The sequence below is a fragment of the Sitophilus oryzae genome, unplaced genomic scaffold, assembly GCF_002938485.1.
Source record: "Sitophilus oryzae breed Bouriz unplaced genomic scaffold, Soryzae_2.0 scaffold_1500_pilon_pilon, whole genome shotgun sequence".
NCBI classification, from domain to species: domain Eukaryota; kingdom Metazoa; phylum Arthropoda; class Insecta; order Coleoptera; family Curculionidae; genus Sitophilus; species Sitophilus oryzae.
Genome location: NW_022146171.1, coordinates 3,733,710 through 3,757,007, shown reverse-complemented (window position 1 = coordinate 3,757,007; position 23,298 = coordinate 3,733,710). Strand labels below are relative to the sequence as shown.

The 23,298-nt window shown below is 33.6% G+C and overlaps 3 protein-coding genes across 3 annotated transcripts; 1 reads left to right on the top strand and 2 right to left on the bottom strand.

Moving 5' to 3' along the window:
- Positions 1 to 992: 992 nt before the first annotated feature.
- On the bottom strand, positions 993 to 9,817 carry LOC115878167 (TBC1 domain family member 13). The gene is made up of 10 exons (XM_030894558.1): positions 9,780 to 9,817; positions 9,511 to 9,617; positions 9,382 to 9,455; positions 9,131 to 9,256; positions 8,929 to 9,076; positions 8,723 to 8,876; positions 8,351 to 8,549; positions 1,561 to 1,762; positions 1,383 to 1,505; positions 993 to 1,327 (listed from the first exon to the last, which is right to left on the bottom strand). Exons 2-10 carry the CDS (start codon positions 9,525 to 9,527, stop codon positions 1,201 to 1,203), a joined length of 1,170 nt encoding a protein of 389 aa, XP_030750418.1. The 5' UTR covers positions 9,528 to 9,617; positions 9,780 to 9,817; the 3' UTR covers positions 993 to 1,200.
- Positions 9,814 to 21,856, top strand: LOC115878166 (protein zer-1 homolog). The gene is made up of 10 exons (XM_030894557.1): positions 9,814 to 10,018; positions 10,082 to 11,110; positions 11,161 to 11,363; positions 11,422 to 11,596; positions 13,567 to 13,728; positions 13,793 to 13,954; positions 18,057 to 18,243; positions 18,326 to 18,407; positions 18,462 to 18,595; positions 21,077 to 21,856. Exons 2-10 carry the CDS (start codon positions 10,082 to 10,084, stop codon positions 21,241 to 21,243), a joined length of 2,301 nt encoding a protein of 766 aa, XP_030750417.1. The 5' UTR covers positions 9,814 to 10,018; the 3' UTR covers positions 21,244 to 21,856.
- Positions 21,379 to 23,285, bottom strand: LOC115878168 (probable deoxyhypusine synthase). Its single transcript, XM_030894559.1, has 4 exons — positions 22,758 to 23,285; positions 22,288 to 22,699; positions 22,129 to 22,232; positions 21,379 to 22,077 (listed from the first exon to the last, which is right to left on the bottom strand). Exons 1-4 carry the CDS (start codon positions 23,115 to 23,117, stop codon positions 21,874 to 21,876), a joined length of 1,080 nt encoding a protein of 359 aa, XP_030750419.1. The 5' UTR covers positions 23,118 to 23,285; the 3' UTR covers positions 21,379 to 21,873.
- Positions 23,286 to 23,298: the final 13 nt, after the last annotated feature.

Sequence of the window (23,298 nt, the reverse complement as noted above, 5' to 3'; positions counted from 1 at the left end):
CGTAAAATCAAGTGAAAGCAATCAGATTCGTATTAAAATAAAAAAAAAACATAACAAAAGATTAACACACTCACGAAAAGGTTGAAACCAGCGCAATCAAAACTCTTTCGGTTTCAACTCTTTTTTTGTATCATGTAACGTACCGTATGATCGAAAAAAACGGCGCCAGCCATGGCTATGTAATGAACATTCGCTGTCATTTTATATGTAAAATTATATGGGGAATGTCATCGATCGTCATTTCCAAGCCAACTGGACGCCGTTTTTTTTCGATCATACGGATGTATGATGTATCCTACAAAGGTATCATACAAAGAAAAAATAACTTTGGCAACAATGCTTACGCAGCTTACATCCTTAACAACAAATGATGACAGACGGCTCCGGCGGCAAGTTTGAATCGAAAGAGTAAATCGATCAGGCAAATATTACAAAAGTTATCACCAACTCTATTTTTGATTTATGACTTATTAATGCTTCTCAATGATTAATTCTGACCTTTATATTAATAGAAAAATGCGTATAATCGTCATATTTTACAATAATTACACGCTTATACACCTTCACCATAATCTAAAAATGCACTTTTAATTTATTTATTTTTCAATAAATTGTGGTTCATCCGCAATTTTTTTTTGCTTAAAATTCTTATTTAAATGTATGCTTTAGACTGATATATAAATAAATGCCAAATTCGGAGGGTGTTATATCTGACAAGCACCGGTATTATTTAATTTCAAGCTATTTGTAGATGCTCCTATTAAGCCAAAGAAACAGGGCTTTCAAGAGGCCCATAAACTTAAGCAGATAATTACAAAGACTGTAAATAAGGCTGTTGAGGAAGAGATCAGATCACAAGCTGGAAAATCAAATTTAAATCTATCAAAAGCGCAAGAAGCAGTGGCGAATTATAATAAAAACAGTAACGCACAGTAACTAATAATTTTAAATGGTTACCTGAACGTTTGAAATTATCAATTTTAAATAAAATATGTTGTTTTTAATAGAAAAATATAATTGCATATATTTACAAATATAAAAAGTAATAAATCATATTTTAATACCTAAAATTAAAGTAAATATACACTTACAGATTGATATTACGTATATTATGAGCCTTTCTAAAATTGAGTAATGAGTCTAAATAATTTATCAATGGTGTTGGTGTAAAAATCAATCAATGGTGTTTTTAGGTAAATATCAGAACTTTTTTCGAGACAATTCAACAGCTTTAGACAAAATAATTTGAACATCCATCGGAGGAAAATTCTGTAGTAATTTAATGTTTGAGGAAAAATCTCCCTCCAACAGTTGATTTCTTAATATACTGCAATTAATACCTTCATTAACTGAGAATTTTGTTCAATCAAATGAGAACTTACACAATCATTGCACAGCAAACATAAATGAGAAAACTGAAACGGTTTTCATCAGAAAAAAGTGAATCCCATATCCTCAAAACATCTGGTAAGGGAAACTCTTGTGACAATAATAATGTAATCCACCTAAAAAATAATACGTAAGCATTATGGTACTGTTTTAATATTTTCTGAATATTACCTAAAACTATAATATTGAGGTTTTAAATCCATTTGTTGGAATCTCAGCCAGACATCAAGATCATTATTTTTTAATTGAGTCAACATTCTGCTCATCATTTTATTTATACCATGATCTGTTTCATCTAGACTTTTTATGAAGAAATCACGTATTTCAGACATTAAATTTGTAAAACAAAAAAAGCTATCAGCCTCCGCAAATTCTAAAATTTATAATATTTAATTAGCTTCGTGAAGAACTTCGTGAACCTCTAAACCCAACATCCTTTCTTCCTCCCCCCCACCCCCCCAATGCATGGGATATCCCAAATAAACCTTCACCATGCAAAAAGGTCTTCCGCTACAATAGCAAGACTCTTTGAGAAAAATCATTATGCAATGGTACTAGCCCAGGAACCCTGGGTGTATCAGGGACAAATTAGAGGTTTGTCTGGAAAAAATTCAAAGGTAGTATATGATAACAGGCAGGAATTTCCCCGAGCCTGTATTCTTATAAGAAAGGACATTAACTACACATGTGTTTCAGAATTTACAACCCGAGATCTTGTTCCTATCATGGTTCAGCTTAATATCGAGGATTGTAGTAAAAACATCGTGATTGCCTCTGCTTACTTTCCGGGTGACGGGGAGGCACCGCCTCCGGAGGTACGGGAGCTCGTGCGATTCTGCAGCCAACGGCGACTACCTCTGCTATTGGGATGCGACTCCAATACACACAATGAGGTATGGGGAAGCACTAACACTAACACTAGAGGTGAGTGTTTACTTGAATTCCTCTTAGCATGCAATCTTGAAGTTCTCAATGTAGGGAACAGCCCCACGTTTGTGACAAAAACGCGGGCAGAAGTGTTAGATTTAACAATCGGGAGTGCTGGTGTAATCAGTTACGTGAAACAATGGAGGGTCTCAACGGAACCCTCCCTATCAGATCACAGAATCATCGAGTTCAAATTAGGAGGAATCACACTCCAAACAGAAACTTGAAGGAATCCAAGAAAAACAGACTGGGACATGTATAACACCAATCTCGTAGACAACCTAAACCGTATAGATGCAAGTAGGGCCAGAAACCATCTGCATCTAGAATGGTACGCAAGGGAAGTCAGCGGTGCAATATTGGATGCATATGAATCTAGTTGCCCCGCAAGTAAAGGCATACAAAAAGTAACAACAAGCCCTGGTGGAACAAGAAGTTGGCCAAACTTAGATCGGAGGTCCGACGACTCTTTAATAGAACTAAATCCAGTGGCGAATGGCAGCTCTACAGCGATTAATTAACTGAGTATAAGAAGGAGATAAGAAGGGCAAAGCGGTCTGACTTTAGATCCTTTTGCGAAAACATCACTTCTACTCCTGATGCAGCTAGATTACACAAAGCTATGGCCAAGAGTGGATCTATCCCCAACATGGCACTTAAGAAATCGGACGGAAGCTACACGGAGGGAGAGGAAGAGAAAGCAAATCTCCTACTTTATACACACTTTCCAGGTAGCATACCTATTGATACTTATGTAGCTCCCACTGAACCCCACAATCCTTGCAGGGAAGATCGGGAAGTGGCCAAGCTAGTAATAACAGAACAAAAGCTGAAATGGGCGATCGACACCTTTCAGCCCTATAAAGCAGCAGGAGTGGATGGGATCTTTCCTGCCCTTCTAAAGGAGGGTCAGCAAATAGCTACTCACCATCTACTAAGCATTACAAGAAGCAGTCTAGCGATGGGATATATACCAACCACATGGAGAAGAGCAAAAGTAATCTTCATACCCAAAATAGGCAAAACTGACTGGACAAATCCCAAGTCATTTAGGCCTATTTGTCTCACATCGTTCATACTAAAAACGCTGGAGAAAGTAGTTGACAACCATATTGGAGAAAATCATCTAAAGGTTAAACCACTGCATGATAGTCAGCATGCATATAGAACGGGCAGATCCACAGAAACTGCTCTGTACCAATTAACGGAGCTAATACAGACAAGTCTGGATAGCAAAGAAACAGCAATTTGTGCCTTCTTGGATATTGCGGGGGCGTTTGACAATATACCACATAAGGTGGTCAGGCGATCTCTAGAAACAAGAGGGGTGAACAGAACTATTATTCGCTGGTTTTGGGAAATGCTGTCAACACGAACAGCAGAGGCTCAGATGGGCACCAAAACTGTAGCTGTTAAAACAACGCAAGGAACTCCACAAGGTGGAGTAACCTCCCCTTTGCTGTGGAGCTTGGTGGTGGATGAACTACTAGATGAATTAACTCTAGCGGGAATACACTGCATTGGGTATGCAGATGACATAGTCATGATCGCTCGGGGGAAACATGAAGGCACCTTGTGTGATATTATCCAAAGAGGACTCCGTATCACTGAGAGATGGTGTAGGACTGTCGGGCTGAGTATCAACTCAGACAAAACCGCGATAGTGCCATTCACCAGAAGGCGAAGTCTGAAAAACTTGAAAAGAATCCAACTAGATGGAAAGGAAATACTGCCAACACAGGAAGTTAAATACCTGGGAATAACCCTGGACAGTAAACTCCTGTGGAACAGGCATATTAAGAACACTACCAGCAAAGCCATAAAGGCTCTCATGATATGCAGAAGACTGGCCGGAAATAGATGGGGCTGCTCCCCTAACATTTTGCGCTGGATGTATACCATGATAGTAAGACCCATGATTACTTATGGAGCAGTTGCCTGGTACACAAAACTAGAGCAACGGATGGCAAGGCTAAACCTATGCAAAGTCCAGAGACTAGCATGTGTTTGCATCACAGGAGCCATGAGAACCTGTCCAACAGCAGCAATGGAGGTCATTCTAGATCTAACACCACTGCACATTGTCATTGGTAGATATGCCAATGCGACAATGATTAGAATGATCACTAACGGAATTAGTACTGGGAGAATTGTCAGATCAGGGGCTTGGAACACTCTCAAATAGGAAATACCACTCCTGCAACTCCCAGTGGACGATATGCCAAGAACGTACAACTTTGACAAACATGTCAATGTAGTATTGAGCAACAAGAAGGATTGGAAGAGCGAAACGCTTGCCCAGCAGTTAAAAGACCATACCATAACTTGGTATACTGATGCTTCCAAAACCAATACGGGAACAGGGATCGGAGTGTTTGCGCCGAGAGCTAATTACTCCGAACCAATGGGCACTTACCCTAGTATCCTACAGGCAGAAATCTACGCTATCGAGAGATGCGTACAACTTATCTTAGATAGGAACTATCGGAAACAAGAAATAGCCATCTTATCTGATAGTCAAGCAGCGTTAAAGGCGATCAACTCAGTATCAATCGATTTGAAATTGGTCAAAGAATGCATAGAGAAGCTGAATAAATTAGGCAAAGAAAACAAAGTCCTCCTACACTGGGTGCCTGCTCACCAAGGGATAGAAGGCAATGAAAAAGCAAATAATCTAGCTAGGAAAGGAGCGAACACTCCACTAAGTGGACCAGAACCGTTCTGCTTTCCAAGTGGTAACCAACTCAAGGCGGAACTAAAGAACTTGGAAGATTCCATCCGCAACCTGGAATGGAAATCTTGCAATGGTCTAAGACACTCGAAGAAGTTTCTGAGGGCTTATGATCAAGAAAAATCACAGACCTTCCTGGGTCTGAGTAAGAACAATCTTCGGATTGTCACGGGGTTTTTAACAGGGCACTGTCTCCTCAATGAACACCTCAGTAGATTGAAACTAAGAAGAAACGGCGAATGCAGATTCTGTGGGGAAGATGGGGTAACACCAGTACACCTCATCACTGAGTGACCCAAGACGACAACCATTCGTGCCATGAATTTTGGTACGACTGATATTGGAGATGGAGAACTACCCTCTATAAAACCGTCCCAGATACTGGCTTTTGTCAAAGCCCTGGGACTGTATGATGAGTTATGATTCAAGAAAGGGGGACACAATGGATCTGTAAGGTCGAAGTGATTAACCCCCCTCCCACTCATTCTAAATTCTAAAAAAATTCTAAAAAATTCTAGCTTCGTGAATTATAACATTTGATCTATAGAGAAATCAATAAAAGTTTGCACGCCACTGTTATGTCATCAAAGACGTCGAGACTATTACTAATAATTTATACCGTATGATCGAAAAAAAACGACGTCCAGTTGGCTGGGAAATGACGATCGATGACATTTTCCCATATAAATTTACATATAAAATGACAGCGATCTTCATTTCATAGCCATCGCTGACGCCGTTTTTATTCGATCATACGGTACTTTTTAGTTTATGATCATTCAAAGTGTCTAAAAAATACAATTAAAATTAATAGAATACATTAGCAACAGTTGTATCCTAATACTTAACTTATAAAACAAAAAAATTGTGTTTACTATGTGCACATATTTGAAGTGAAACTTCTCTCTGTCCGTCTGTCCACCCACCCTGATGAAGATGTAAACGAAACGTCGCATCCAACTTTGCAGGGTGGGACCGTGTGCACCGTCGCTCACATTGTATTTGTACTGTATTTACTAACACCACTGCTGCCGCGAGGGCCTATGTGGCCCAGTACTACAAACTCTTTATACAGAAAAAGAAGTTCACCCCTCAAGACCCAATCTTTTAACATAAGCTGATATGTCCGACAGTGATAGGTCTAGCATGGTGTTGCCCATAGGTTTTGCCAAACACTCTGCCAAACCTGATCCTGCTCCCAGCGGGGCAGGTATATACCGGGTGCGTCTCAAAAGTGGCTCACCCCTATAATAACTTTTTTACTTTTTCAGATAAAGAAACGATATTTGGTATGTTACTATATGACATAAATTAGGATTGATTGACGCATTCAATTGTTTTTGGTCACTTCCTGTTTTACCAGAAATTACTACAACTTTTGATTTTTAAATGGCACCCTCGGTATTTTTTTACTTTATTCGATAGAAAATGACATTTCTGAACAGAATCACATATCATATGTCCACTTTTGGCATTCTCGCTTAATAAAAAACCGAATTTTAAAATTCAATCTACAGTGCCACGGCTATATTAAAAACACGAATTCTTAAGCAAGGAGCCTTGGAAAAATAAATTTGATAGTCTAATGTTTTTAGTGTCTTGTCCTGGCCAGTTAGAAAATGCTCAAATCGTATTTTAATTTTTTCAAATGGAACGCGGGTGGCTCATTAGCATATTTGGAAAAAGCATGTTTTTATGAATAATTTGATACCACACACTTGGTATTTCAAGTCAAATTTTCGTTACAAACCGCAAGTTATAATTTAAAATAAACCATATGCGAAAATGTCAAAAGTTGACATATGATATGCCATTCTATTCAGAGTGTTATTTTCTACCGAATATAGTAAAAAATACAGAGGGTGCCATAATGGCGAAAAATTCGTCTGATTTAAATGAAATTAAGTATGTTGATAGATTGGACCAAGGCTAACTTGACCGTGTCTGGCACAGGTCACTGAATATAGACGACATAATGGAGTCTCATACTGCACGAAACGTCAAATTATCATGAAAAAGGGAATCACACCTTAACGCAAGCTGTTTCTAAGATATTTTATTAATTTTAATTGTATTTTTTAATACATTGTGAATGATCGTAAATTCTTAAGTAAAAAGTATAATTGAAACCATTAATTTATTCCACTAATTTCAAGGTTCTGAATGGAGCTTTAGACCGCACTTTTTCCTTTTTCTTATAGTCTTATATCCTGGTTTAAAAAATACAGCACGCATCAAGTAAAAGGAACGAAGTTAAAGGAACTGGCTGATAAAAAAAGCTGTTATGTTGGTGGTCATAACTTCATAAATCTGTGGTGGTCATGGCAAAAATTGTTAAGAGATTTTTTATATTTATTGCTTTCGATTTTATTATTTTTTTCTAATCTGACATTTGTGATTTTCAATTTTATTTGAGATTTATTGGCACATTTGAAATCTGCATTTTGTTCATATACCTACCAATTTGGTCCTTTTAGAAGTGTGGCCTGGATTTTAACGTATAAGACAGTGATGTAGGCAGCTTAATGGAAAAACAAATGTATTAAAACGAGATAAAAGTTGGGTTGATACCATGGTCGATACATTTCTTCTATGCGGTATTGCCGGATTTTGCATCAAAAGTTCAAACCGCACAAGTAGGCGTTTATGGAAATGTTGCATCTAGGGTTGGAACCTTATTTTTCACAATTAGTTATTTCATTTTACTACAGATGTAATAGATTATATTTAGCTTAGATATATTATCTTCATTTCAGAAGTATACATGAAAGTTTTTAAAATAGTTTATTTTTTTTTCTATACAAATTTTCCTACAAACGTAAAAACCGGCAACACTGTATGCCGCTTTTGATTTTGTCTCTCTGCCTGTCAACCAGCAACCAGTCATTTATATTATTCTGTCTTACACGTTAAAATCCAGACCACACTTCTAAAATGACCAAATTGGTATATCAGTTTACAGACTGAGTAGGATCTCACAAAAAGTAAAGATTAACGTTAAGCAATTAGAACATTACAGTTTTCAGTATTCACTGAGAACACTTGCTAATAACTTCTTTCAGTTAAAATTGGTTTGTGTTATGTGTTATTGTGTGTTATTATTATGTAGATTAAAAAATAGTTTTATATGTGTGGTGTCTGAAATTAAAGTGAAATATCAGTGATACAATTACAATTTTTTTTTGACACTACTTGTCACAAGTCAAAGTAAAAGAAGGTCATGGCAACATTGCAACGCGCATTCGTCAAATACTTTGATGATATGCATGCTAACTTTTATTGATTTTCCTACACCTCTATTACCTCTAAATGATATATCAGGATCTGAGGCAAAAGCATGATATATAGGTCCAATTATTTCGTTCATTCCTTGAACATATCCTTGTCCTGGGTTCATTTTGGCATATAAAAATAAGATTCTTTCTACAACTTCCCAGTGAGCTTCTTTGCCTTCAGCCATTGGTGCATAATCCTCGTTAGCTTTTTTAACCAAAAGTGCTATCTATACACACATATAAAAGATACAATTACCATTGCATAAAACAGATGATACTCACTACAATTAGTGAAAAGTACAAATTTACCTGCTACTAAAATAAGTTGCATGTAAGAGAAACAGAGTTTTGTGGTCTTTGGTTAAAAAAAAGTGATTATACTATATGAATAATTTCTCACCTTGGTAATACCCAAACCTTTTCTTTCAACATTGGCACAGTTTAAAACTCTTCTTTGTACTCTTGTATGCAATCTTTTGACTTCGTTACTATTCACTATTTCTTCGCAAGGAAAATCTGTAGGTTGTTGAAAGAACGATATATCTGGACATAGTCTACGAGTTTTAATCATGGTATAATAAATAAATTCTTTATTACAAATGTTACCTTCTAACATCTTTATCTATTTGTAATAAAACTTCGTTATCTTTAAAATAGGTGGACCACTGACTATCTGGGTTAATGCTTAAAGGATGGTCTCCAAAAGTTACATCTCCATTAGCTTCGTTTTCACCCGGCATCACAATCATTTCATCTGAGAATTTTTAAGAATTAAAAGTTTTAATGTAAATTAAGAGGAATAAATTACCTATAAATTGTTTGTATAATTTTCTTTTTTCCTCTAAAAAATCAGTCCATTTTTCTCTTTCCAAAGGTAAATAATTTAATAAGAGTTTCCAACAGAGAGCTCTTTTACCTTGATCATCAGGGATACCTTTTAGAGAGAAAAAAAATAGGAATCATATAGGTAATTAAATGGATAGAAAATTTACTTCAACACAGCTGGCATACTTTGTTCTTATTCGCTAGAAACCTCTGCTAGAAACTGATAAAACTTACCATGAAATGTTAATGACTTCAATATGGTTATGTTTATAACATTCTGACTGAGAACTGAATCAAATTCTTTAAGCCTGAAAAATATTAATAAACTTACTTTATTGAACAAAATATTATTCAAATAGATACCTTGCTTTATACGCCATGTTCTATGTATCACAATAACGTTTAAAATAGAATTGTTTTTAATGAAACAGTATCTGTGTTAAAGCATCAATTTCAAATATTATGTTTATCTGAAACGACAAAAAACGATTGTTTCCATAAAACTTTTTCACTATTATATTATTAAAATAATTTAAGATACAAAAGATTTAATGATATGTTTTCTGTGATAAAAGAATTATAAACACAGAATTATAAAATTAAAAAGTATCTCAGAGAAATATACAATACACCTCTTTATTTGAATGACCTCTACAAATGTCAAAATCAGCTGATAGATTGTGAATTGTCAAAAATATCAGAAATGTCATATCTTCTCACAACAAAAATAGTTTTGCCAAAACATCTGGAATTTCAATATATTTATAATAATGAACGTTTAGCACATATTTTGCAATAATAGCCATAATCTATTCATACTGATATTTTAGATACGTCGGTGTCATGATAATATCAAAATAAAAACGTAAAGGTATGTAAATTCGATCAGTAGTAAACATTTATTTTACTGATTACCTATTTACCCAATTTCCAGATGCCCCAAAGCATATGTCGACACTCCGCCGTTATACCAGCAGATGCCTGTTGTTTCTGTAACTCCTCTGCCCCTGAAAAGCTGATTGATATATGCTTCAACTATATCGATAAAAACCTCGATTCGATTTGTGAATATACCGGTTACTCAGGCAACTTGAAACTAAAAGATGGTATATCATTACCCGTGGAAATTTGTGAAAGACTGTTGAATGTGCGCTATCAAAGTTTGTGCATTGTAGACTCTCATTTTATTAATATTTTTAAAGATGTTAAAAACACTAGATTAAAAAGAGTTCGCTTGCGTAAAAGCGATATACAAGATCACGATTTAAAAGTGTTGTTAAGTCATCAGTTAGTAGAGCTAGAGTTAGCTCACAGTAAAGATCTTACCCATAATTGTCTTCGACATATAACATCTTATGGGTCAAGTTTGATCTCATTAAATATCGGAGAAGAAGTGAAAGTTTTCCCCCAATCTGTTTTCGGCGTTTTAAGTCAATTGAAACAAAACTACATCTTTCTGGCTCTAAATTTACGTAGATTAACGTTAAGATGTTGTCAAGGATTATCTCCACAGTTTTATACCCTACTTTTAAACCCAATAACTAATTTGACATACTTAGATTTAAGTAATTGCAGTAGTCTAGGCAGATTTGAGTATTCAGAACATCTAGAAAATTTACGCAGTCTGATATTGTACAATGTGAATGGTATAGATTTGATGATACCATCTATTTGTAAGCTTAAAGCGTTGACACACTTAGATATATCGCAGAGCAAAGATGAAAATAGAAAATTTCCTCTACCTACACTTACACTACAAACAATAGTAACAGAGCTGTTTCATTTAACATCTCTGGATATATCTGGAACGAATTTGGCTGGTACAGGTATAGCAGAAACAGTAAAGTCAAGAGGGTCGGATATAACAGGACTAGAGTCAAGAGTAAACAACCCTTTTCATTTTTTGGGTTTATATGAAACCTCTCATGATGCTTGTTTAAGACATGATATACCAGCTGAATTGGTAAATAATTTTTTAGACTTGAACTGATTTAATTCTAAAATATTATCTAGGTTGCAGGAAATGCTAACGAAGAGCAAATTTTAATATCTGCTCTAGCCTATATGGAACGAACAGAGATGTTACAAAAAGTTTTAAATGAACTATTCCATTTATTTCGTTTTGAGACGTGCCAATATATAGGACAAGCTTTAAATGTGGTGTTGGAATCAATGAACAGACACCTTCATGAAAGGCATATACAAATTTCAGGAAGGTATGTAATATTTATTGTAAATATTCCACCTTATTTATATTACATTGAAAATTTGCAGTGCAACACTGTTTTATATAGTAAAAGGAACAGACAGAGAATTGCATGATGCCGTACATGTTAAAAGAAAAATTATATCAACGCTTCTTAATGGTATGAGTATACATAGGAATGATGAAACAATGATGCGTAATGGTTGTTTGACTTTGTGTCAATTTAAAATACCTTTAGATGTGGTAAGCAAACATATTGATGATGTAACAAATTTAAAATTAAATTATTATTGTATTTATTTTTTTGAAACTTTATTTGAAATATACTAGGGTGGTGTTACATGTATCATACGATCGAAAAAAAACGTACCCTTATAAGCATATTTGAGCACTACCGTATGATCGAATAAAAGCGGCGTCAGCGATGGCTATGAAATGAAGATCGCTGTCATGTTATATGTAAAATTATATGGGAAATGTCATCGATCGTCATCTCATAGCCATCGCTGACGCCGTTTTTATTCGAATGCCCGTTCGAATGTCACTCAAAATGAGTTATTTGGGTCATAAATAACCTAAATACAAAATATTTTCATGGTGTCTGTCTGTCTGTCCGTCTGTAACACGATAACTCAAAAACCGCTAAACCGATTTTAACCAAATTTGGCACAAAAATACTGTGGCACCCGAGAATCTGGCCATTAGTTTTTGGTGGGGGTGGGGTGGTTGCTAAGGGGGTATGGGAGGGGGTTAAAAATTTAAAAAAATCGTAACTCCAAAATTACAGTAGCTAGCGAAACGCGGTTTTCAATTTAAGATTAGGAATAATATTTGCAACAAAATTTGTAATAACATCAAAATCCGTCAGAGTCGCAGTTTTTGAGATATTCCGTGTTTCCGTAGTCCGTTCTCCCATCGGACGCGCCCCGCCATCTGGGGCGAAGATGGGCGGACCAAAATTGGAAAAATTCCTTTACTTTGAAACTAAAAGAACTGCCTACCAGCTTTTTATTAACATATTTACATATTTTAGTATGGGCGGCTATACGTGCCTCCCGGCGCCAATTTTTGTCTCTTGTAAAACACACCACATCGCTTTAACAAAAAAACGTTAAATTTTTTTTCCAAAGTAGACCTACCAAATATGCAAGGAGTTCCAATATTCCGTGGACATAGAACAACTACGTATTTTTTGAATCAAAATATTTTAATTGTTCACAATTTACATCTATAAAAAAATCCTCTTTTTTCCGTTAGGCTAAAAACATAGTGGCGCGACGAGGAGAGCGGCGAGCAAGCAGCGCGATATTGCGTCGATCGAGCCTCGAGGTGCTAAATCATAGTAGAGCGGCGAGCAGATCGCTTTACTATGTTCACGCGTACTTGTCTTCACAGGTTTGTTTTGGACGCGACGTCGCGCTGCTTGCTCGCCGCTCTCCTCGTCGCTCCACTATGTTTTTAGCCTTAGACGGCATCAATCAAAAATAAACCCTAACCAACCCGAACGTTAATTAATTTAAAATTTATGAAGCCTGTTGTCAAATATCATTTGTGATACTAAAATAACACTCACATATGTTCGCCAATTATATCATTATCGCATACTAGATTTTATGGGCCTACATAGCTTGGTTCTAAAAGAAATATTTTTTGTAAGTCAGCTTTGGAAAAAAAATCCTCGTAAAGTATGCGTGGTGGCTATTTTTTACAGAGGACAAAATGGCAGTAAATACTAGAAGGACTATTTTACGAAAAAAAAATGAATCGTCGGTGAACTTGGAAAATATTTCTACTAAATTTATGTAGCGGTGGGGACAGTATTCACTCTTTTCGTATTTTTTCTTGATTTTTGTGATAATCAATTGTTAAAGCGCTTAGAAAAATTTAGGTACCCCAAATCTCATTAAAATCGGAATAACGGTTCTTAAAATATCTTAAAAAATGTGGGGTATCTTAAAAACTTAAAAAATTATTTTTTTAAAGTTTGATGCCATGTGACGAACAAACAAAGCACTTTTATATAGAGATAAATCCTGTCCATGAACTTATTTTGATTCCAAAAATATGTAATAGGACTATGTCCACGAAATATTGGGACACCCGGTATACAGATCGGCTCGATAGAAATTAGTATTGATTGTTATTGCAAAGGCAACTTTGAGGCGGTTTTATTTTCCAATTATTGTATAATACTGTTTAAAAATATTTTTTAGCTTTTTGAATATGAGAGATTGGTGGATGTCTTACTATATTCGGTCCATGGAATGACAGCTGAAAGTTTTGTCCAGAGAATCGGAATATATCTATTAAATTCTTTGGCGTGTCAAGTGGATGGATACCAAAAAGTCAGATTAGGCGAATTGGGTGCTATAAACGTATATAAATCCATACTAAGATTTTTTATTTATTAAATTTCAAATTGTTTGTTTACTTTTTTAGAAAATGATTTCATTGATATCGGAGAGATTGGAAAGAGGTTATTGCGATGATGTATTGGAAGTGGCATGGTCGACAATGTGGAACGTCACGGACGAGACACCTTCAAACTGTAAAAAGTTCCTGGAGAATAACGGAATGCAATATTTCTTGTGGTGTCTAGAGGTATGAAAATACATTCTATTTGTTAGCTCAATAGCACAAATTGTTAATATGATGGTTAAATCGCAGTATAAAGATTAAGTTAGATTAAAGTGACCAGATTTTGAGTCAAATAATGAGGTCGCTGGCAGCAAGTATTTATTTAGACTAAACTTAATAAAATTAGTAAAAAAAAACAAAAATAAAACTAAACACTTAAAAAATATAATAAAAACCATAAAATACCCTCCAGACAAGGGTCGGGTTTGTGTCTGGATTTCCGTACGTAACAAGAGTACAATACGTGTATAATGTACTGAACAAAGAGAGAAGAGTAAGCGCCAAAACACACGAGGCGGTTTATAGGCGTCGCGATTTTGATCTTGCTTGTGTACGCCTGGCGGCCGCCGTCGACGAGATATCATGTGTTTTGTAACAATGAAATCTAATTTCGCGCGTTTTGGCTCTAAAAACGTTTTCAAACGTATGAAATAATCTTCTGTATCTGAAGGATGGGAAGAAATGCGGCAAAAATATATTTTTATGTATTTAGAGATATTTAAATCAAATTTCCCACAACACGCAAACACCAATTTTGATCAAAGAATATCTTAGTATGTCTATTAAGTTAATGAGTTAACTGGACTGATATTGGGTATAATCAATTTAGAAGATTTAAGAGTCATTAAATGAAAAAAAACTATAATATTGTCACGGTGTATGTGGCGCCATCTGTCGGAGAAGCGAGTAACTAAAACGTGTATTGCTGGTTGCCTACATTGTCAAGAAATCTGAAGACATTTTTGTTGAGGCACCATCTCTTAATCAAGTCGACAAGTAAACGAACGAAACAATAGAATCTACTGGTAGATGGCATAAAGTAATTTTAGAACATTCCAGACGGAACCTTATATAAACGCGCGTAATCGGCAGTTCAGGAGTTTGAAGTTTGAAAATACCGCGTTTTAAATTGCGAATCGGACAATTTGGCGAAGGAATTTTATAAATAGTTAGTTGTGTGTTAAATTAGTATAAATTGTGAGAAAAATAAATTCGTTAAGTATTTTATCGTGAGTTTAAATTAGTGGACCCACGGAATCCGTAACAATATGACGTAGAATTTTCTATAGCAAATCTTTATGTTTACACACTTTTCACTCTAAAGTTGGTGTTTTTGATGATTGATTTCCATTAAAGAAAAAATAGGTTATAGGATGTATTTTTTTTACCCGCTCAATTCAGAAATTGGTAGAAATTAATTTCATAGTAAATTTTTCAATTAGCGATTTAATCAAACTGATTTATTGTACTGATGCAGTTGAAAATTATTTATTGTAAAATAATATTAGTGAATAAACATTGATTTTGGATATAAAAATATTTACCAAAACATACAGTAAGATGAAAACTTCGTCCATTTTTGTTATCAACTTTAGGGTGTTTTTGAAATAGTGTATTAGAAAAATACAACTAGTTTTTGCCCATTAAAAACACAGTCCACAGTATTTACAAGAGATTATACTATAACAAACAAAAACAAACAACACTTTATTGTGGAAAAAGTCAAAACAGCTTCATCGACAAAGCAATCAAAAAACAAATAAAAGCACAAAAAAAATATATACAAACAACAAAAAATACACAATACAAATCATACAATTCAAAAAAATTTAAGTCATATAATTACAAAAAGTACATACATGGACAATTGCAGAATAGTAAGCAGTAAATAGATATTAAGAGTTATAAAATTTTAAATTTTTTAAATACTTGACCTTTGACCAGTGTGTGAGATGATCAAAATTTTAAACCTCAAAATTGTTCATGATTAAACATCAACAAAAAAGTCGTTTACCGCATATAGGGCTCTCTCCAGTAAGTATGATTTCAGAGGAAATGAATGCGGGAAAGAATGAAAGCGACTTGATATTCAAAGGCAGATGATTGTACATTTTTTTGGCATTGTACAGTATTGAGCCTTTAACTAGTTCTGAGCTCGGGGTTGACAGATAAAGATCGTGCTCCGCATTCCTAAGTGGATAGTTATGGGATGGCCTTTCGGGAATAGCAGATATGTGTTTGCGGATTAAGCAAACGGATTAGTATTATTTTATTATATTATAAAATACTTTCAATTAAAAATGAATAATAATTTGCGGAAACAATTTTCGATGTACAGGGTGGGTCAAATTCGACGCTTTTAAAGAGAAGCACCCTTTTCTATAGGAGATAGGATAGGATAGACGAAAACTAATATCGGTGTCTGGATCAAAAACATGATGGTGAAAACCGCACATCGATATCTTTTACCGTTTCGGAGTTACGGGGTGTTTTTCAAAAATGTGCATTTATAACAAATCGCTGTAACTTCTTTGCTATGCATAAATTTTGTATTTTTGTGGAATCATTTCCAAAGCACTTCTTTACGTAGAATTTAATGGTTTAAATATATATTTTTTTTAAATTGATAATTTAAGAGTTATCAACAAAAAAAATGATATTTTATTTGGGACACCCTGTATATTTTTAAATAATTGAAAATAATTTAAAATTACTTTTCCAAAAATATACCATATTTCATATTTTGCTCGATTCCTCTTAGAGATATAGAGTTTTTAAAAATTCGCCCACTTTGAATAAGTAGGCTTTGAACGGCGCCGCGCCGGCTGTAAAATGCAAAAAAAATCTAGCTGTGAGAAGCAATTAAAACGAAAATAATATTTGCAATGAGAGATGCAGAATGTTATAACAATTTAAACTATATTTAACAACATCAACACATTGAAACTATACCTAATAACAATAAAAATTAATAGCAAACCAAAACATGAGATTTCGCTATAGGTGTTCGACATATCGACCATCTTCTGCTATGGACAGAGAAGACCGTTTTTGAACATTTCTCGCGGAATTCATTAACTCAGTGGGGGTGAAAGATACCCTCGCATAACCGCTAAGTACTTCTAATTCTTGTCTAGCTTATACAGGCAATTTAAAAATAAGAACCTTTATTCTTCCGCAAAAATAAAAATCCATAGGCACTAAGTCCGGCAGCCTCGGCGGCTAACGGTTGGGATCTTGATTAGCTATTCAATTATTCTCGAAATTGGTTGCAAAAATTTGCTGATAACTTCAGCGTTCTGAGGCGCTGTCTCGTCTTCAGTGTCTCAGATCATCAATAAGACAAGAAGTGTAATTTTTACTCCTATTAAAACAATATACCATTATTGATAATTATTATTAGATTACCGATTTCCATCCGATGCAAATGTAAAAAAATCAAAGCACAATTTTTAGAAATATTAAGACAAGCAATAGAAAAAGTAAGGCGCTCATTTTTTGTCAATCCGTTTCCTGTGCTGGAACGCAGCGCTCGAACCTCGCAGGCTGACTGACGGATGTCAACTAAAGCCCTCTGCAATCTGCCGATTTCGAAAAATCTGGCAGAAAATATTTGGGTGCAACTACTATTTTTCTTCTACTATGATTTTACTTACAGGAACATCTTCAACGTCTTCTACTGTCTTCTGCTGATTCTCTCGCAACCAACCGACTGACTAACCTCGACTCATTGACTAGCCAACTAACTGACTAACAATGCGATTAACATCGACGGACTCACCCCGAACTCTCTTCCGCATATATTTTTATATTTTCTATCCCTCGTGGTCATCGCCGGTTACGTCGTTCAATCTGTTTTCATCTAATTACATTCACCCGGCTATGACCATGAGGAAATCGAACTTCGGTAACCTGCGTTTGATTATTGACCCGAGATTGTTGTATTTTAATTGTTTAATTTTTAATGTTATTTAAAAACATATCGGTCGATGTCATGCAGGTAACCGATCTCTTGGGCTTATATCAAATCGGTTTACTCGAATTATATTATTTGTGCTTTTTTCCCAATTTGATCTAAACCCAAGTTGAAAACTATTTAAGTCTTGACAATATTATGTGATTTATCCCTTACACGATAACTTTCAATATTCTGTAACTGTATCTCTTTATTTTGCCTGTCATTTAAAACTGAAAACCGTGTAGAGAACTGACAGCAGTTGGTGAAACGTTATGTGTAGAGGAGGGTTTAGATAAATAAGGCACTCATTTAAATGCATTTTTTCAGAAATTCCCAGCGAAAGATGACCTTTTAAGGAACATGATGGGCTTGTTGGGCAACGTAGCGGAAGTGAAAGAACTTCGCCATTACCTAATGACGCCCGATTACTTGAAAGTTTTTTCCAGTCTCTTGGATTCCAGATGTGATGGCATCGAAGTAAGCTACAATGCAGCTGGAGTGATATCTCACATAGGTAAACATTTAAATATTGTTTTATATCGATCTCAGAAAAATAAGTAAGCTTATAGCAATTCTGATTAATTATTCTTGTATAGCGTCTGATGGTCCAGAAGTTTGGACGGTCGATGAACCGTCACGTCAGGAAGTGCTGGATAAAATGGTAGAAGCCATTGACAGGTATAAGATGGAGTTTTATTTTTCATATTCTTTTATTGTCTATTCGGATTTTAGATGGGATTTGAATTCAGTGAGGAACATCAATTATAGATCTTTTGAACCCATTTTGTATCTTGTCAAGATCTATCACACGCCGGAATGTCAAAGGTGGGCCGTCTGGGCTTTAGCAAATCTTACCAAAGTTTATCGTAAGTTTTGGAACTAATTTTTGTTAAATTTATACTTAAAAATTATTTTCCAAAATATGGCACATTGAATAACAAGACTAAGGAAGAAGTGTAATAGTATTTTTAAATTCATGCTTTGGAGACGGAAGTGACGTCATGGAAATGACCTTCTTCCATGAAAAAAAACCTTCTTCCATGACAAAAGAACGTGAAAAATAATGAAAAAACTTTTCACTAAACTAATGATATATAGGGTCCGGCAATAGTGCGTCGGGCTCCTATAATAAAAAAAAAACTTAGGAATTTTGTTTAAGTGCAGACCTAAAGTATGTATTAGGATATATTTCAGGAAAACATTTTAACTTCTACAGGGTGGCTCAAAAAAGTGAGGGGATCGCGATGATTTTTTGTAAATGGAACACTGTATATTATTGCATATTTGTCTTTCTTTCTAAACAGTTTACACAATCCTCAAGATATTATTAAATTTGTTTTGATAGTTTAAGAGATATTAATAAATAAATAAAAAAACATTTTTTTCAGCCCTTTTTAAAAAATTCATTAAAACTACAAGAAATGTCCTGAAGTCAAAACTATACTAGGTATTTACTATAGTTGGTCTGTACTAACTGTGCTATATTAATATCATAATCTTTAACCATATAGGGTGTTCAAAATTCTATCAATGTATTTCATCTACCTTATTTATTAAAGTATTAAAATAACATCTGAGAAGATAAAAAACATACTTGTACAGTATGTCGATCATTATGACATTACGTTGAATGCTGTTATTTTTGCTTTTGTTTTGTCCTAAATATTCTTATTCTTTCTTTTAACCCAGAGATAACATAATTTTACGCACTGGGTTAGGATATTATGTAACATTAGGGGTAGGGTTTTAAATAGATGCAACTAAAACGCCTTGTCGCCTAAACTAGTCCCACGGGTAACGAGCCGCCACTGATATCTGTAATTTGATTATTAAATAATTATACACTTATTTATTTCTATCAAAAATATGGTAAAGGTGTGGATCCGGTGGCTGACCTTGAAACGAGTTTTGCTGCATATAGTCACAGATACTACGCATGCGCACATCGTCAATGTTGGCAGATTGCAGGTTATTTTGGAATTATTTACAGTAGAAAACAAATATGTGTTTTTCAGTGATTTTTTTTATCAATATATATACCATATGACCGAAAAAAAACGGCGTCCAGCTGGCTGGGAAATGACGATTGAGGACAATTCCAATATAAATTTACATATAAAATGACAGCGATCTTCATTGCATAGTCATCGCTGACGCCACATTTTTTTCGATCATACGGTATTATTTATATTATTATTTTAATATTTCGCACAATACGTGAACGCTTATTATGTATTTTCATAGTCAATAAAATTAAATAGAAATAAAATTCTACATTCCTATAATTAATCTAATTGCTCTAGACTCTAAATTATCATGTTACGTTTAAAAGTGCTTTATTAAAAATTCGGAAAATTAAAAGGTATGTGTCCAAGTCCAAGTTTCTTCTTTTTTTGAATTTTTAAATGCTGTAGCTTCATATCATGTTCATAATAGGTTTTATAGCATTCCATTAAAACTACGTAGGCCTTAAAAAGACCTCTATAATTAACTGTTTAGTTAGGCGTTTTTTTTCGATCATACGGTATTTCAATACATATAATTTGATATAATCGAAACTATTGTTGCCTGTAAATAACTAGAAATTAAATAACTTGGATGTAATAAATGTGTCATACTGATGATACAAAATAATTCTAATAGGTTAAAAACCAATAAGAAAAAATCCGTAAATGATAATTTTTAATTCTAATATAAATATATATATATATATATATATATATATATATATATATATATATATATATATATATATATATATATATATATATATATATATATATATATATATATATAAATGTTAGTCTTATTATAATATTAATTACTTACAACTCCGATTACAATCATAATACATAATACTTTAACTTCAAAATCTCCATTATCCTTCTTACTTTAATTTTGGATATCAAGATAAGTCTGAAATTATAAAATTAATTATAGAATTTGTGTTATTACTGATTAACACTCAAAAAATCATTTATTTTCAACTGCAAATAATTCGAAAATAAACTGCAATTTGGCAACATCGACGATGTGCGCTTGCGTGGTATCAAATGCAGCAAATATGGGCTTCAAGGTCAGCCACCTGATCCACACCTTTACCCAAAAATATATATATTTTTAACAATTTTAATATTCTAACAAATTTTTGAGTCTCCTCTACTTAATATTTTAAAACGTTTTAAATAAAATTAGGACGCCAATGATTATTGAAGTCGCGCAATTTTGTTATGTTCTTTTTTTAGTCTTTTTATTCTATGAATTTAAAAGTATTGAGATTATCCTGTCGACTTTTAACGTTCGTTTTTTAGAATAAATTGATTTTTGATATTTATTTTTCTTCCTAGCTGATAAATATTGCCACTTGGTGGAAAAAGAACAAGGTTTAGTATTACTACAAGAACTGATCAAACATCCAGAACCCCCGGACGCTATAAGGAAACTGGCCATGATTGTTTTGGATAATTGTTGGAAATACAAGAACCACGACTGGCAACAAGAATTAGACGGCTAACACGTGAAATATACATTTAATCCGTACTATTTGTTTATATAATATATTATAACTCAATTGAAATATGTTTTGCGCAACTGCTCTCTCTAAAAACACGGGCAAGCAAAAAAAATAAAAAATAATTGATTTATGCTCATTCTATAATAATAATCTTTATTTTTTTTCTGATCTAAGATTAATTTAATATAAAAAGTAACAATCAAAAACTCACAAGATTTCAGTAATAACTCTTAATAATTTTCTTAAGAAATAATAATGTTTTGAAGTCGACTTTTGGCGATAAATTCTTTCATTTTTATATGGTTTTTGCTATATACATACATGAATTTATATAAATTGATTAATATAGAGAATTCTACGATATTTATAAAATATAACAAATAAGTTTTAGTATGGACAAACCTTTTTAGTGTTGTTTCTTTTAATGAAGAAATAATTGCTTTTTGTCTGATAAAAGAAATGTAGAAATCGTAGTAAATTCTTTGTGGAGTGTTATTATGTTTTTTTCTTGTATATATTTTCTTTTCTTGGGTTATATTTTTGATGTAATTTAAATGTTTATTATATATTTCAACTTTTTAGTTTCTGTTTAAGCAAATTAAAGATATTTATTAAGAAAAATCCTATTTTTTATGTTTCCTTGAAAAAACTTTTTGCAAATGTTTGAGCAACTAATAGGGGGAAAATGAGTGTAGCTTCTCCGTAAATTTTTACTGGGTTGGCATCTTTTTTAATTTTGCCCCATGATTTTGCTTCATCGGGTCTTGCTCCTGAATCACTTCCATCATATTCTGTGGCCGTATTGACAAATACTGCAAAATCTGCACCATTTTTCTACAATTTAAAAAAATTAATTTTGTTTGATGACACTAACATTGGTCTTACCATTAAATTTGCATTACAAATATGATGTTTGATGATGCCGCCACCTAATATAATCATTCCATTATTTACAGCTTTAATAGCCATCAGATTTATTCTTCTAACATCTAAAATCTTAATTATTAATTATTAGACAAAAAAACTACTTATTATTTACTGTACCTTGTATAATATCAAGTACAAGTCCAGCATTTCTAAAAGTATGTAGAAACAACATATCTCCAATACTCCCATCTGTTAAACCCGGGCAAAATACTGGTATTTTATTTTTATAAGCCCAGTAGTATATGCTATCTTCGTTATTAATTTCTTGGCCTAATCTGCTGATTAGTTTACTTGGGGTCCATAAAATTTCTTTTCCTTTTTGCTCAATTAACATCTGATCAAAAATTGGAAGAACCCACTGCTCAAACAGGCAGTAATTATCATTTGGAACCAACAGATTTCCTATTCGATTAATACCTTTTTCCCTCAACATTCTGCCTTCTAAATTAAAGTCTCCTAAAAATGTTGGGGCTAAACATTTAATAAAATCTTCTTCAATACCACCTGCTGTGGTAACTATACAATCTACCTACAACCAGTTAGTTTTAAAAATAATTTTATACGTACATAATAAATTAACTATTCACCAATTTGTGCTGTACTAAAAACTTTATAGTTTCTCTAATACCACTAGATACCATATTAGATGTATATCCTAAAAAAATTGTACAATTATTCTTAATTGTTGTAAAATCATCTTCGGTATCAATATATTTATCTGTTGGTATGGGTAAATTTCGACATTCAATCATTCTATTTATTTCTTCGACAGCTAATCCAAAATTTGTAGCTTGAAAACCGGTATGTGTAAAACTATTAAATAGTTTCTTGTAATCTAATCCTTGGGACCAGTCGTATCCCTGAACTTTTTCTTTTAATAAAGAATTATCAACTGTGGATTTTACAAACAGTGCTTCTTGAGCGGTAGATGCGTCATTAAGCGCCATGTCTTTGTATTTGCTCAGTTCATTAAATATGGAATTAATATTTTATTCATTAATCATTTGAATTTGAAAATAAAAATAAGTAAAAAGCAGGTAAAAAGTAAACTTTTTAATCTAATCTTAACCTTAGATCACCTTAGATCTTATCCATGATCATGATCTTAACCAGATCTTAACCTAATAT

Bases quoted from the DNA above. Each gene is read 5' to 3' on its own strand.
- LOC115878167 (XM_030894558.1), bottom strand. The intron at 9,077-9,130 runs GTAATTTATTCC...AAAAATTCTCAG, and splicing joins ATTATACAAACAATTTATAG to ATGAAATGATTGTGATGCCG. The intron at 1,328-1,382 runs GTAAGTTCTCAT...TATTAATTGCAG, and splicing joins GTTTGCTGTGCAATGATTGT to TATATTAAGAAATCAACTGT.
- LOC115878166 (XM_030894557.1), top strand. From the start codon at position 10,082: ATGCCCCAAAGCATATGTCGACACTCCGCCGTTATACCAGCAGATGCC. The intron at 13,955-18,056 runs GTATGAAAATAC...GCATTTTTTCAG, and splicing joins ATTTCTTGTGGTGTCTAGAG to AAATTCCCAGCGAAAGATGA. The intron at 18,408-18,461 runs GTATAAGATGGA...TTCGGATTTTAG, and splicing joins ATGGTAGAAGCCATTGACAG to ATGGGATTTGAATTCAGTGA.
- LOC115878168 (XM_030894559.1), bottom strand. From the start codon at position 23,117: ATGGCGCTTAATGACGCATCTACCGCTCAAGAAGCACTGTTTGTAAAA. The intron at 22,233-22,287 runs GTACAGTAAATA...TTAAGATTTTAG, and splicing joins TGTACTTGATATTATACAAG to ATGTTAGAAGAATAAATCTG. The intron at 22,078-22,128 runs GTAAGACCAATG...TTTAAATTGTAG, and splicing joins TTTGTAATGCAAATTTAATG to AAAAATGGTGCAGATTTTGC.